Raw genomic sequence first — 15015 nt, 5'->3', positions numbered from 1 at the left:
ATTCTGTTTTCCACATTTAATTGTGAATAAACTGCTGAAATATTTTACTTGTTCTATAAGTTCTCCATTTGGGATGCAGACAATGTTTTCAATGTTCCTACCTATTTTTAGTCTTTTTTTTTTAAATTGTTGATTGTCATAACAAATTTGTTACAGTAGTTGTTCAGTTTAATTACCTGCAGACTAGTACAGGATTTAAGAGTATAATGTCATCTGCATAAAATAAACAGCTGAGATTAACATCTCCAATTCTGATATCAAGCCTAATGCCACTTTTTAGTGTAATGCATGTAGATGACTAGGAGTGAAGATAGTGTTCAACCTTGTCTTTATTACACCTGATTTTATGTCAAACCATCTTCTGGTATCTACAAAAAATTTAACTGCTGACTTACAACTTAAACTGGACCTCCAAAACGTAAATACAGATACTTGTTATATTCCCAAGATTTCTGAACTATTCTTAAAGTGAAAAATCCTGGCAACCCCTAATGGCATGAACTCAGTTTGATTTTCTTCAAGATTCTTTTCACAATTTTTCTTACTCTTCTTAAGTGTGCTTATATAAATCTTACATGGAACACAGTAAGGAAATTTCTCTACAATTGTCACATAAGTACTAGGTACAGCTTTACTCCAATCATGTTTGAGGTTTAATGGAGTATAGACAGCACTAGAAAAGGATTAAAAACCAATTTTAATGCTTGCGATATTTTGTTTCAGTCACTGAGACATCTTCAGGTTATACAAGTAACACTTGTAACACACACATACAAAGACAACACACTACTTAATGAAACACGTGGGTGACTAAAGTCCTATCTAGCTGGTGCACCCTTTATGGGTGTTTGTAGCAGTCTAGGATGTAAACTGGGACCTCTAACAGTTATTACGAATGCATAAAACTTTCCAAATTTTGGAAAGTTTTATGCATTCGTATTTGTTTAAATTAGGTTGACATTGGATGACTCAATGTTTTCTTCGTAATCTTCCAGTGAGCTGCCAAGGTTTGGTTCTTGTTTTTGTATTCAAACTCTTTCATTTTTCTTGACTAACATTTGTATATTTGAGTCTATGTTCGCTTCTAAAAGCTGTCAACTTTGATTCTTTTTAAAACCTTTGTACGTATTTTTCTTTTCAGTATGATATTCATTTTTTTTTATCCCACTCAAAGCTAAAATTGATCAATTCCTATTTCAAATCTTCTGCACACTTTTATCTGAACAAGTGTGCAGAAGTTGTTTATATCACATGAAGATATCACTGTCAATAATAATTAATAAGACTTCATAATTAATAAGACGTTTCTTACTTTTCTCACATGAATTATGCACATCTATGCTGGAACACAGTGTCAGTAAAGATCAGTCGATGTTCTGAACAGAATTCCATCAGGCATTAACCATTATTATCAGCATCACACTTTTTTTTAAATTTTCCCAAAACATTTATATGTCTGGTATTTATTTCATACTCTGCTGTGTACATCTCCAATAAGAACCAGCTTTTCCTTTATATCAGCTGCTCTCTGTAATGACAAAGAATTCCTCCCCTTCTTATTTACTAGAACCTTTTGTGAGATCATAGGCACAAATAGTCATTGTCTGGTGAAAGTTTTTTCACTTGGTTATACTATAAATTAAAGATGCCAAGAAATTTTACTCTTGGTTTCATCCTTTATCCAAGTGTAAGCAAACAAGGCTTGCACATGCACATCTATGTACTTCATGACTGGAGTACTTGCATACAGAAGCTAATGATTTCACATCAATCACCTTAATATCCCATAATGTAATGCACATATTGTTAATTCTGTTAATTTTATTATTAATCTTATTAAAAGATGTTATCAAATCTTCAATTATATCTTGTCTTTTCACCTTTCTAAAAACTATAGTTATCTCATTTAAACCTTTCTTCTTAACCTTTACTATACTTCTGACCGCAAATAATATAAAGCTCATGTGTGCAAAACTTACAGAACAAAGAAATCTCCTCAGGCAAGAGCCAATCTCTTTGTCTGACCCACCGGTGTTTATTCTCAATTGAATTTGGAAAATTTATTTAGTTTCTAGCTGTGCCACCAAATTCGTGGGAGTTGAATCTCCCTCCGAAAAATAACACACAGTAAATCACACGGAACTTTTCTCTCTTAATTCTAAGTAAATCTATGAACTTAAATTTTCAGTTATGCAGTCGTGACAATATCTATTTTTAAGGCTCACACAGATTCAAATTAATGAGTAGTGCATTGGAAATAGAAATCAGGCAAGTTATTTAAACAAGAAAACAATTTAACATCACTGAAATGTACAATGGGTCAATTTCAAATATTAAGTAAATTAGCATCTATACTTCACAACTAATGACTATGTTTACAATTTAGTTCCTTATCATAATCAATTCTAGTAAGACCACATGTCTATAATATTTCCTTTGTTAACACCTCATCACACATAAAGCAATCTCACTTAAACAAACTCAGGCATAGCTACTAGCAATAATATTAATAAGAAAAGTCTCAGTGACTATGTTATTGTTGATAGTGATGTTTTCTTCCTGGTGCAGGACACCAGAGTGTATAGAGGATTTGAAATTGGAAGTGATCACTATTTAGTCTTGAGCAGGATAAATTTGAATTTCATATTGAAAAGAATAACATGCAAGAAAGTTTTAAAGCGAATAAAAGTTAAGCAGCTCTCAGATGTAAACTGTAGACTAAAATACACAAAGATTATTGAAGAAAAAATGAGAACAGGAATCAAACCTTGGAGATTCAGTGGCAAACTCTGAAGAAAACATTGACTGATTCTGCCAGAGAGGCATGTGGTGAGGTTGTCTGAAAGGATAAAAAAATCAGAAGTCCCTGGTGGACACAAGAAGTTAAAGAGATAGTGAAGGAAAAGAAGAAAGCCTATCAAAAGTTCCTGTCAAATGTCAGCTTATGCTCTTAGAGAATATAGAGAATATAGAATATATATAATTAGCATTCTTGCATTTGCAAGAATGCTAATCACTATGTAAAACTAGCTAAACAAAAGTCATGGGAGGACTTTGGCAAGAATATAGAAAATAAATATCAAGAAGGTAGCAAAATATTCTGGAGGTTGTTGAAGCTTAGGAATGGAGGAAAGAGTGCTGTAAAAGGAGTTAGAGATGATAAAGGTGACATGAAAACTGGAGAAAAAAATATCCTTGAAGTATGGAGTAATTACTTTGAAAAACTGCTAAATGAAACAAGCAGTGATGACAACACAGTGGTAAAAAACACTGACCAGGCATGCAGTCAGGAATACATATCCATACTTGAAGTAGAAAAAGCCATCAAAGGCTTGAAATGTGGAAAGGCAGCTGGAGTAGATGATATTCGACCAGAAATGCTGAAGTATGGTGGTATAAGAGTCTTACAGTGGTTGCACTGCATAGTTCAGAAAGCCTGGACAGAGGGACGAATTCCCAATGATTGGAGTAGAGCTCTCATAGTACCCATATATATAAAATGTGAAATAAAACTGAATATGAGAATTACAGATGTATTTCCCTACTGAGTGTTCCTGGCAAGATCTATGCAAGTATAGTTGAGAAACGGTTGATAAGAATTGTGGAAGAAAAGCTTGGTGAAGAACAAGCTGGATTCAGGCCAAACAGAGGCTGTCAGGATCAGATCTTCACTTTACGACAAATAGTCGAGAAAGCATGGGAATATAACAAAGATCTGTATTTAAGTTTTGTCGATTTGGAAAAGGCATATAATAAGGTGCCAAGAGAGAAGCTATTCAATTCGTTGCAGTTATATGGTGTCAATGGGGCATTATATCAAGCAATACTTAGTCTTTATTTGAGTTGTAAGTCAGTAGTTAGAACTGAAGGAAGTACAGGAAGATGGTTTAATTTTAAATCTGGTGTCAGACAAGGATGTACATTCTCCCCTCTGTTATACATTATCTATCTGTATCACATTATGAAGGAAAGTGGTATTAAACATGATATTAAAATTGGAGATGTTAATGTCAGCTCTGCTTTATGTGGATGATGTTATACTTCTAAATAAATCTGTTACAAATCTGCAAGATTCTCTGACTAAATTGAATAGCTGTTGTAATAGATATGGTATGAAGGTCAGCAATAAAAAGACAAAGACAATGAAAATAGGCAGAATCATTGAAAATGTCAACTGTGTTGTGAATGGAGAACCTGTGGAACAAGTAAAACATATCAGCTACTTAGGCACGATTTTTAGTGAAGATGGTAAATTAAATATAGAAATAGACAACAGAATCAGCAAAGCTGGTATGGTGGGAAGTCAATTGAATAAATTCATATGGAATAAGAGAGAAATTAGTCAGAACACTAAATTAGCTGTATACAAGACAGTGTTCAAACCAGTTTTAACTTATGGATCTGACAGCTGGGTCAGAAGTAAAACACTTGACCAAAGACTAGAAAACGTAGATATGAGAGTCCTGAGAAAGATTAGAGGTGTAAACAGATGGCATCAATGGCAATATTATATTAAAAACGAGGATATTAGGAAAGAACTTGACATTGTCAGCATCCAGGAATGTGTTAGCAGAGCTAATCTCAGGTGATATGGTCACCTAAACAGAATGGGTGAGGAAAGATTAGTAAAACAAATGTTCTCTGCCAGGTTGGCAGCAAAACGACCCAGAGGAAGACCAAGATATAGGTGGATTGATACGGTACAAAGTGCCATAGACGAGAGAAATATAAGATCTGATAATGTTGGAGTCTTGACAAATAACAGACTGATTTGGAGGAAAATTGTAGATAAGAAGTTAGTAATGATATAATTTCTTCATGTAGTACTATCATATCCTGTACACCCCTTGTGGGTACATGGCAGGAATTTGATGATGATGATATTTCACCTTAACAATTAGCCAAGTTTTCTCTCACATGTAATTTAACAAGACCATTCAAAGGTTAGTATAAAGCCTAAAGTCCTCAAGTATCATAAAACAAACTCTACAAGTCACTGTCACAATTCTGTCTATAGCTAAAACAATAGAAAGATATTACTTTAAAACAGTTGTCTGGTCCTCTCTGATTGATCCTTGGAATCGCTTCCTTCTACTAACTTCCGACCTTAAGCAACGAACAGGTACTTTCTCCGGGATTATTGAGATCTCCTCTTACTTTTTGCGAGCGTCGGGAACTTGGCGGCATTGAACTCCGGTATCTACTTTCTTCTAGGAAGTACTTAAATTAGTTGTTTTGCACTTCTGGCATCTAATGGCTGGAATGCAGGTCCTGTTGGCAATCGCGAATCATCTTCGATGATTAGTGAAACTCCGTTGCCGTAACGTACATCTTATCCTGGTAACTGTTCAACTCGACCCTCACTGACCTCGTCATCTTCGAGTCCGTAACTTTACATGACCTCAACTTCGTTGACCAAGTAACCACTAAAAAACCCTGTCGCCATAGCAAACCCCCTTTATATCTTGCCGATGACCTCGGGTTCTGCTATGTAGTAATCCCCTGGGTATTACGTTGTTCTGCACCTAACACTTTTTTTTTTTTGGTCGTTGCATTAAGGTGGGAAACCCCCTTGCAATGTTGACCTTCGAGGTTTGCAGTTGCCCCAGGTATTAGTTAATACCTTAATCCATCGAGAATTATTGGTGACCAAGAGGTCTCTTTAGACAATTTATCTTACACTTATATTCCTTTGTTCTTTTACAAAAACCCTTTGAGGCGACAATATTCAGTAATATACAAAAATATTATTTCAAAATTAAAAAATATGAAAATTTCTCTATCAAGCCACAAGTATTTTTAGTGAATTTTGTTTACCAGTAAAATTGGTATACAAGGCATTTTTGTATAAAAATCCTTCTATACACGATTTTACAATATCCTTATGGGTATGTATAATGCTATGTATTATACATGTCTGCATTATCTATCTTAGACCACAACATATTCACCAAGAAAACAAACTTTATCTCTTGATACCCTCACATTTGTTTGACATAGCATGCTACCTTTGGCTTTTTTGTGTACTTACATCGATATACTTATTTCGTGTACCACCCCCTTCACCCAACTCATAATCATGCTCATTGACAGATATCATTATTACATTTGCAAAGGTATGCAAATGCAATAACAATATCTGTGTCAATGAGCATGATGCCATAGCTGAAATTGCACACACAATGTCATTGTGTAAACTTATAGACAAATTCTCACGATGATCCAAGTTTTCCTGACTAACCAAATTAGGTCTCACCTCAATAAACAGTTTTTCCAGGTTCCTGATGCCAAATCCATTCAAGTGCAGGCAATCCCTCTCATACATCAAATATCTTTTCTACCATTAAACTCACTCCACACATCCAAATAATCATACCCATGTCTTCTACAAAGCATGTGCATCAAATCATTTGCTATCATAGCTCTCCTTCTTAACTCACTACTATGATATCTCGGTAACAGAGTAACAATTTTCACTTTCTTGGTTCTTCCTTTCACAGCCTCTCTCATACTGTATTTATCACCACTTAGATCATTTGTTTCCTATGAGAAATACTATCTCTTTTACTTTTCTATTTCTCAATTGTAATTGTTGCTTTCTTAATTTTTGCTCCCAGAAAGTAGTGACTCCATTTGTCAAGTTCATATTTAATGAATAAATCATTGTATCATTACTTTCTTTTTCCTTACATTCCAACCAACTTACCTTGTTATAATATTCACTAACATTTTAGCTCCTTAATTTGCAGTCTCTTATTGCACTGCTTATTTTTCTTATTCAATTAAGTTTTTTTAATATTTTCAACTTTTTCTAATTCCCAAGTTGTTTGTCTAATATGTTTTAATCTAGAAATTTCCTAAATTAAACTATCTTTATTTAGATTCATCAATATCAGTTGTAATGCTTTTGTTCAGTGGGAAAAAGATTGTCCATGGCATCTAAGTTAGCCTTTGTTCAGTCATGTTTTTAGCACCATTTTTAAAGACTGTCTTAAATTAACAATGCCTACAAATATATTAATAAATATGTCAAATACAATAAATTCAGTAAAAAAAACTGCAATATACTAATAATACACTAATTAATCAAAAAATCACCTATCTTACTGGAGCTTGAAAGTTTATTTTTCACTTGGTTAGACTATAATAAATTTAGTTTAATCCTTTATCCAAGTGTGAGCAAACAAAGTTTGCGCCTGAAAATATCTTCAGGACTGGAGTAAGGTAGTAACAACACCAGGCAACTCCCTTAATGCATAGCATTATACATGTCTGCAAGGAGATGTGTTTTGCATTATGGGAGATACCGAGATAGGAGTGATGTTAGCTTGCTCCACCTTTGCTGCGAGTTTCCCAGTGTTGTACTACCTTACCCCATTCCTGAAGATATTTTCAGGCACAAACTTTGTTTGCTCACACTTGGATAAAAGATTAAACTAAATTTATTATAGTCTAACCAAGTGAAAAATAAACTTTCAACATCTTTCTCTAAATCCAGAGTAATTTAATAAAAAGGTGGCACACCGTTTGGAAACTCCTATAGGAAAGATGACCTGTCATTGCTTCTGCCTGGTATCTCTCCACCTCTGGGCCTGGCTCCAACTAAAGAGACCTGAATAAAGGTCAAACCTAGTCTGGGTAGTGACCCTTCCCTTAATGCATAACGTTATACATGTCTGCAAGGAGATATGTTTTGCATTATGGGATATACCGAGATAGGAGTGATGTTAGCTTGCTCCACCTTTGCTGCGAGTTGCCCGGTGTTGTACTACCTGACCCGTCCTGAAGATATTTTCAGGCACAAACTTTGTTTGCTCACACTTGGATAAAGGATTAAACTAAATTTATTACTAGAGCTTGAAATAAACTGTCAAAAAAAAAGTTCTTCTAGTCAGCGGGAACACTGAACTTATAATGATCTTTCTTCTGGTGATTTAACATTATGGACATACCAATTAAACTGGCCTCGTTGGCTGAGGGTTAGTGTATCTGCTCTCCAGCAAAGGGGCTGTGGATTTGAATCCTGCCAAGGGCATGGATGTTTGACTGTCCTACTAATCAATTACCATATGTAGCTGTGACCTGTATCCTGACACAGTATGACCTTTGATGTCTTTGCACCATAAAAGTTCAATTAAAAAAAAACAACATACCAACTAAACCTAAATTAATACTCTAGAATGTGTTAGAAGAGCCTAATCTAAGAATTGTATTGAGAGTTTATTTTTCACTTGGTTAGACTATAATAAGTTTAGTTTAATCCTTTATCCAAGTGTGAGCAAACAAAGTTTGCACCTGAAAGTATCTTCAGGACTGTGGTAAGGTAGTACAATACTGGGAAACTCGTTGCAAAGGTGGAGAAAGCTCTCATCACTCCTATCTCAGTATCTCCCATAATGCAAAGCACATCTCCTTGCAAATATTTATAATGCTATGCATTAAGGCAAGGATCACTACCCATACCAGTTTCGACCTTTAAGTTCTCGTCAGTGGGAGCCAGGCCTAGTAGTGGAGACACCAAGGCAGAAGCAATGAGAGATCATCCCAACCTATAGGAGTTACCAAAAGGTGTACAACTTTATTATTAAATTACTCCAGATTCAGAGAAAGATGTTAAGAGTTTATTTTTCACTTGGTTAGACTATAATAAGTTTAGTTTAATCCTTTATCCAAGTGTGAGCAAACAAATTTTGCACCTGAAAGTATCTTCAGTACTGGGGTAAGGTAGTACAACACCAGGCAACTCGTTGCAAAGATTGGTCATGTATAGAGATTAGCAAAACAAACATCAGAAGCAAATAGCAAGAAAAATATCCCATTTACAAGGGATGCTTTAGAAGACTAAAATTCCAAATGATCAAATTGGAGACCTCACAATTGAATATGACCAATTCAGAAGAAAATTCTTGATAGACAACTAGCTATGGAATATTGTGTTGACAACAGAAAATACACAAACAAATTATATTAACACACTGACACTACTCTTTTTACCTCATTCATCTTCACATACACACATCTGCTAACTTGGCTGGATGAGTAAATAGCATTACTGCTCTCCAACCAGCTATGGGTTCAAATCTCAGTGTGGCACAGATGTTTTGATGGAAGAATTTCACCACCTAGCCTCTCTCACCAATAAGCAATTGATGAAATTGCTTATTGGTGAGAGACCTGAAGTAGTTTTAGGGTTCCATGTTTGATCTGTGGAGCAGGTTTCTGGATTATCCAACTCAGTCTGCAGATAGTACTAAGAAACAGGTTACAACATTCTGATTTAAATTCATATAATATATATATATATATATATATATATATATATAAAAACTTACACAAACTTATATTTTTACATACTGACATTCTCAGTATGTAAAAAAAATAACATTTTTACACACTGAAAAAATGTACATTAACCACTCAGCCTGGTTGAACAAGTATCTCTAACAACCTGTCTGTTTGAATCCACACAGTATGTACAGATGTTTGTGATTGTCTTCAGTGGGAGGTGAATTTTGTCTCCCTGTGTAAAATTGCTGCCCTGCTTACTGGAGACAAAGTGGCTTGAAAAAGCTACATGTTTGGTCTCTAGAGAAAAGTTTTTGAATTGTGTAAAAAATAAATAAAACAAAAAATATGATTTCAAAATTTTTTATTAAAAATATAAAAATAATAAACAAATAAAAAGAAAATTCTCTGAAGTCTGCTCAATATTTTTTATAACTGTCTCTTTATTAACCATGAAGTAAAAATGAAATATGGTAATCAAGCAGGAATAATAATTAAAATCAAATTATCAATATTTAATACCAGCCTGTGGCATATGCTGTAAAGGGATTCAAAGGATCAATGGATACATATATCCCCATTAAGTATCGCTATGTAAATACTTAATATACCAAAACGATAGAGGGTGCATTGAGTTTTTATGAACTACATTAATCTATTGAATATTTGTTACTAGATAAAAGTATAGTCTAAAAACATTAAGAAATAAATAAATAAAATACAAAAAGGTTAATTTAAAGAAAATATTGGGAAAATCTGATGTAAGTATATTCTTTGTCAGAAGATTTTTTATTTGTACTGTTTTAGATATGCTTGATAAATTTCTGTAGTTCATTTCTGTTTATGATAACTTGTTTACTTTTAGTAAATGACACTCATGGTAGTTTGTGAATTGAAAGAATTCACTAAAATCTCAAATATTCAAAATCAATAAAATTACACATACGCATACATACCAGATGGACAAAACAGCCAGCAAACCTAAATCTTTTTAGAAGCAAATTCATCAGCTCCTTTACATGTTGTCGATTATATACATCAGGAATAATAAGAACAGCTCTATAATGCTGAAACAAAATGTAACAGACAAACATTATAGATGTTTCTGCTGTAATTATTTATAAATTTATGCTTATATTCTGTGCAAAAACAGTTCTTTTCCATTTCAATATATATTTCTTATATAATCTCTATTACTTGAAAATTTTCAAGTGAGAGGAATTAAATTTTTGAATAATAAGATTTCTCTACATCTCAGCAAAGGAATATACATATTACTACTTTCTGAACCAACTGATCTATGCACTAGGCAGTGTATAAAATGTAAAAAAACAAATGAAGACATATATATAGAAATAAACAAGTTACCTCACATCAATTCAATCTTTGATTACTGTAACCTTAACATCATCAGTAACAGCTTAAAAAGTTTTTTTTTTCTTTTTTCTTTTTTTTTTTTTTTGGAGGGGAGTTAGTAGTTGTAGGAGGATAAGTTCTTCAGAATTAATCATTAATTTTAATGATTCTGGATAGGGAGGTTTTAGGTGCTATCCAAACGGCATAGTTGGAATTTGTAGAGAATGAGTAGTTGGATAGGTGAAAAGTAGCATCATCATCACCAAGAAATAATGTATAGTTTTTTGATAATTAATAGTTGTAGAAGAAAAAGTTTTTCAAAATTAATTAATATTATTAACTTTAAATGCGGCAGTTTTTGTTTTTATGAGTGTGTGTAACTGAGGTGCTTGATCAGCTGTTTACAAAATTGTTTATTACTGTATATTGTAATTTTTTAATAGCAATTTCAAACATGAAAGGTAGAAAAACTTCTCCAGAAAAGAGAGGCAGAGGGAATAAAAGAAAATGAAAAGCACATTCAGTGCATTTATAGGTTGGACTGAAAAGTGATGCTGGGTAGCTGTTGCTCATGTTTTAACAGATCCAGCAGAAAACAGAGGAATGATGGATACAGGAGGTCAATGGGACAGTGTCCATGTAAATACCTGTAGAAAAGACAAAGTTGAAACATAGTTGGTTGAAGTCTGTCAATGAGGAAGGAACCATCTGCTGTATGACTCCTCTAGAAAGCATCAAGGATTCTTAGGAAGGTTTTAGGTGCACTATCCTGAACATATGAACGTATTCAAAGGATGAGCAGATTTGGGATTCACAGAGAATGAGTAGTTTGATAAGTGAAAAATAGCATCATCACTGAGAAAGAATGTATAGTTTTTTTTTGTTTTTTTTTAATACAATGAGAAAGCTATTGATGTTATGTGTTTATGCCAGGAAAGGCTAAAGGTAAATATCAGGATTAGCCAGGAGCAGATTTCACGAAGAGAGAGAAAAGGTACATCAGTGGAACAATCAAGATGAAGTTTTTCTCTTTCTGATGATTATTTAATACAATGTGCATAAAAACCTATAAGTATTTCACTTCTAAAAATGCAAATAAGCAACATAAGATGTGGTTATACTTAATAAGCAAATTTTTTAACCATAAACAAATCCACAAGCACTGCTGCTTCATTTCCTTTATGATGAAATATTGTTCTGACAAGAACTTGAAATCATATTAATACATTTTTCTTATTCTAATTTAATAATTCAACTAATAATAAAATTTGTGCACAATCAAATTATGTAAGAATGTTTAAATGAACTCAGGTATTGTTATAACAGACACATAAGTTACTAAAGGAGTTTTATAGGATTGAGACAATAAATTTTTCAATACATGAAAGATGAGAGAACAATAAGTCACCTAGTCTGAAACTAACAGTTTAGCTAGGAAGGGTGTGTGGACTAGATTTTTCATTCAGAAGATGAAAAATGAATGGGTCGAGAAGTAGTAGTGAGTGTTTGTTTAGTGAAAGATGAAGGTAAAGAATGATAGGCACTGTTTGAATAATGATTAGTGAAAATGTTCCACATTGAGTCTTCAGATTCATTAGAGATGCCTGTGTAATGATGACGACGATAAAATGAAGATTAAGGTATACTTACCCTCTTGTAATTACTACCTTGACAAAATCACACTCATACTGTTATTCCAAACATATTCTGTTGATTGTATATCAGCTTCTACAATCATTACTAAGGAACTGCAGAAGACAAATCAAAAGTATTCTCTATTCACAATATATACATTGTGACAAGAATCGCAGCTTGATTGGTACAAGCTGTAAACCAAGTTAGTATATCACTAATGAAGCATTACCAAAAAAGTATTGAAAGTGCTTTATTAGCACTCCAAATGGCTGTAAAAACTAAATCTGCAAATTTTTTTAAGTTAAATCAGTTTTATCTTACATTTGTACTGTAATCTCTTGATAAATGAAAATTAACACAAGTGATTTAATCACCTGGAAACAATTCTGTGCAGTACCTATTCCTAATTAGAACTTCATAGATCTAATAATTTTCGTAACTTGGCTCTAATTGAAACTGTTCATAAAATTTGCAAACATTTTTTTATTAATATAGTTTTTATAGCAATAACATGAAATATTATTAGTAGTATTATAAAGGTACAGTAAAACCCCGAAGTTACGCAGTAGGTGGAACCAACAAAAAAGCGCAAGTCAAATTCGCGTAACTCGGGGTATAATTTTGCATGTTTATATGTACAAACATGCAATTGGGACCAAAGGTTTACAAAAACGCCTATATTTTTTAAGAAATATAATCATAATTGTTTTTCATACATAAAAAAAGAAAGTTATTTCGATGGATGTCAGTGGTTTCATAAAATCTAATAGATTCGTCTGATGGCACAATGTCTTTTTCTTGACATGCAAAATTTCTTCATAGTAAGCTAATGATTTTTTTATTCCTTGCCTTATGGCTACAATTCGTTCCTCGTTAGAATTCATGTCCTCCAAAATCTGTAAACCTTTCTTTTATGATTGTTCTTATTGTGGATTCCTGTAGATCCAACTTCTTTGCTAGCTCACAAATTTTCATTCCGCCTTCAAAATCCTTAATAATGTTGAGTTTTGTTTCCAAAGTTAATGTTTTTCTTTTCTTGCTAGCTGTAGAAGAATTGGACTTGCTTCTTTTGGATGACATTTTTTATGTGATAAAATTTTTATCAAGAACATAACATTAAACAATCGCAAGGTTTGTAGACTATAAAAAGTGTGTATGAATGGAGACTGCACAAAACATGTCAGTGCTTGTTCACAGCATTTGCAACACTGGAGAATGCGGCCGGCGCCTGAAAGATATGACTAGTGGTGAGGCGTGAAACGGGACGGGAATACGTACGCATAAGAAACCGCGTAACTCCGGATTCGCGTAAGTCGGGGTATGACTGTATCTCTATGGAGTCAGAAGACTCTTTGTGGGAGACTGAGTATCACACAATAGCTGCCATACAACTCTTTAAACTCATCCATTGATGAAGCACTCACAACCACTTCTGGCAGCCAGTGGTGGATTACCCATTAAGGCAATGAGGCATGTGCCTAGGGGCCTCAAGCAAACATTTTCTATAGTGTTTTAAAATAGACTAATGTTTTCAGTAAACATCATAAAAATCTTGATGATTTGAAGCGAAAATCTTTTTCAAAACAATTATAACGTTTTAATATGTATTTTGAATAGCACGCACTATCTACGCTTTAAATAATGCTGCAATACCAATGTCGGCGATAGTTGACAAGCTTCTTATTTTGAACAGCGCATGCTATCTAACGCTTTAAATTAAACCGCATTACCAATGTCGGTGCATGACACTGTTGACAGCTTCGAGGTCACGAAAACTGATTGCATTGCTGAGATAGGAAATTTCGCCTGGTTGCTCCTTAACTTCATTTGTTATTGAACCATGTAAGAGTGAGGCGTTTGTTTCAAAAATAACTTTTTAGTGTGACTTTGTGTTTTCGTTATATGAATGTAGTGCAAGTAAAATTACTCAAGGGCTCACTTTAGTGAGTACGGGCATGGCAAACCCAAGGTACCTGATGCTGGACCATGCCTTACTTCATGTAATATACATCTGTTATATTATCTGTAGACTGGTCCCTCCTCTTCCTTCCTTACTTCTTCTCTTCTTGCTCCTTATCCCCAATGCTATTAGAGTATTCGAGGGCTAGGGGTGAATCTTTCCTATTTTGCTGTGTCATTTCATCTTATGCACTATTGTGAGGCACCAACCTGTCTGGCCAGCATGGTGCTATAAGGCCAAATACCTCCCCATGAAGACAATGCAAATGATGAATAAAATAGGAAAATTACATACTGGCTCATCCGTCGCCCAGCATTAAAAGGGATGCATCCTGGACATAGGAAAAGGGTCTAGATCGAAAAATATGCTAGTCTCCACTAGCTACAATGAGTCCACATACAGTGCACCATGATAGAAGGATATTAGTAGGAACATATAACTGCAGATCTCTACGGGATGATAGATTAGAAGAACCGATAAAGGAATTGGAACATAAAATGGGATGTTGTGGGCCTTTCAGAGATAAGAAGGAAAGAAGAAACTCATGCGATTAAAAGATGGACATCTACTCTACCACGTGAATGTGACAAACTCAACTGGTGGTGTAGGATTCCTAATAAATAAAACAATCAAGGACAATGCCCTGTTTGTAAATAAAATAACATCAAGGATAGTCGAACTGTTCATCTGGATGCCCCAACTATGTATGGACCATCCAGATGAACAGATAGAAGATTTCTATGAAACATTAGAATCCACATTAAATAATTCTAAAGAAT

At 33.9% G+C, this 15015-nt stretch overlaps 1 protein-coding gene across 1 annotated transcript in view; it reads right to left on the bottom strand.

Moving 5' to 3' along the window:
- Arp8 (Actin-related protein 8) overlaps window positions 1–15015 on the bottom strand; it is a 156034-nt gene that overhangs the window by 94312 nt on the left and 46707 nt on the right. Inside the window, exon 6 of the mRNA XM_090413311.1 lies at window positions 10242–10352. Coding sequence (XP_090269437.1) covers window positions 10242–10352 — 111 coding nt within the window. The remainder of the gene's footprint in view (window positions 1–10241; window positions 10353–15015) is intronic.

This window comes from Typopeltis vanoorti, chromosome 24 (assembly GCF_054136105.1).
Source record: "Typopeltis vanoorti isolate ZY-2024b chromosome 24, IOZ_Tvanoo_1.0, whole genome shotgun sequence".
NCBI classification, from domain to species: Eukaryota; Metazoa; Arthropoda; class Arachnida; order Uropygi; family Thelyphonidae; genus Typopeltis; species Typopeltis vanoorti.
This window is presented reverse-complemented; position numbering and strand designations above follow the sequence as displayed.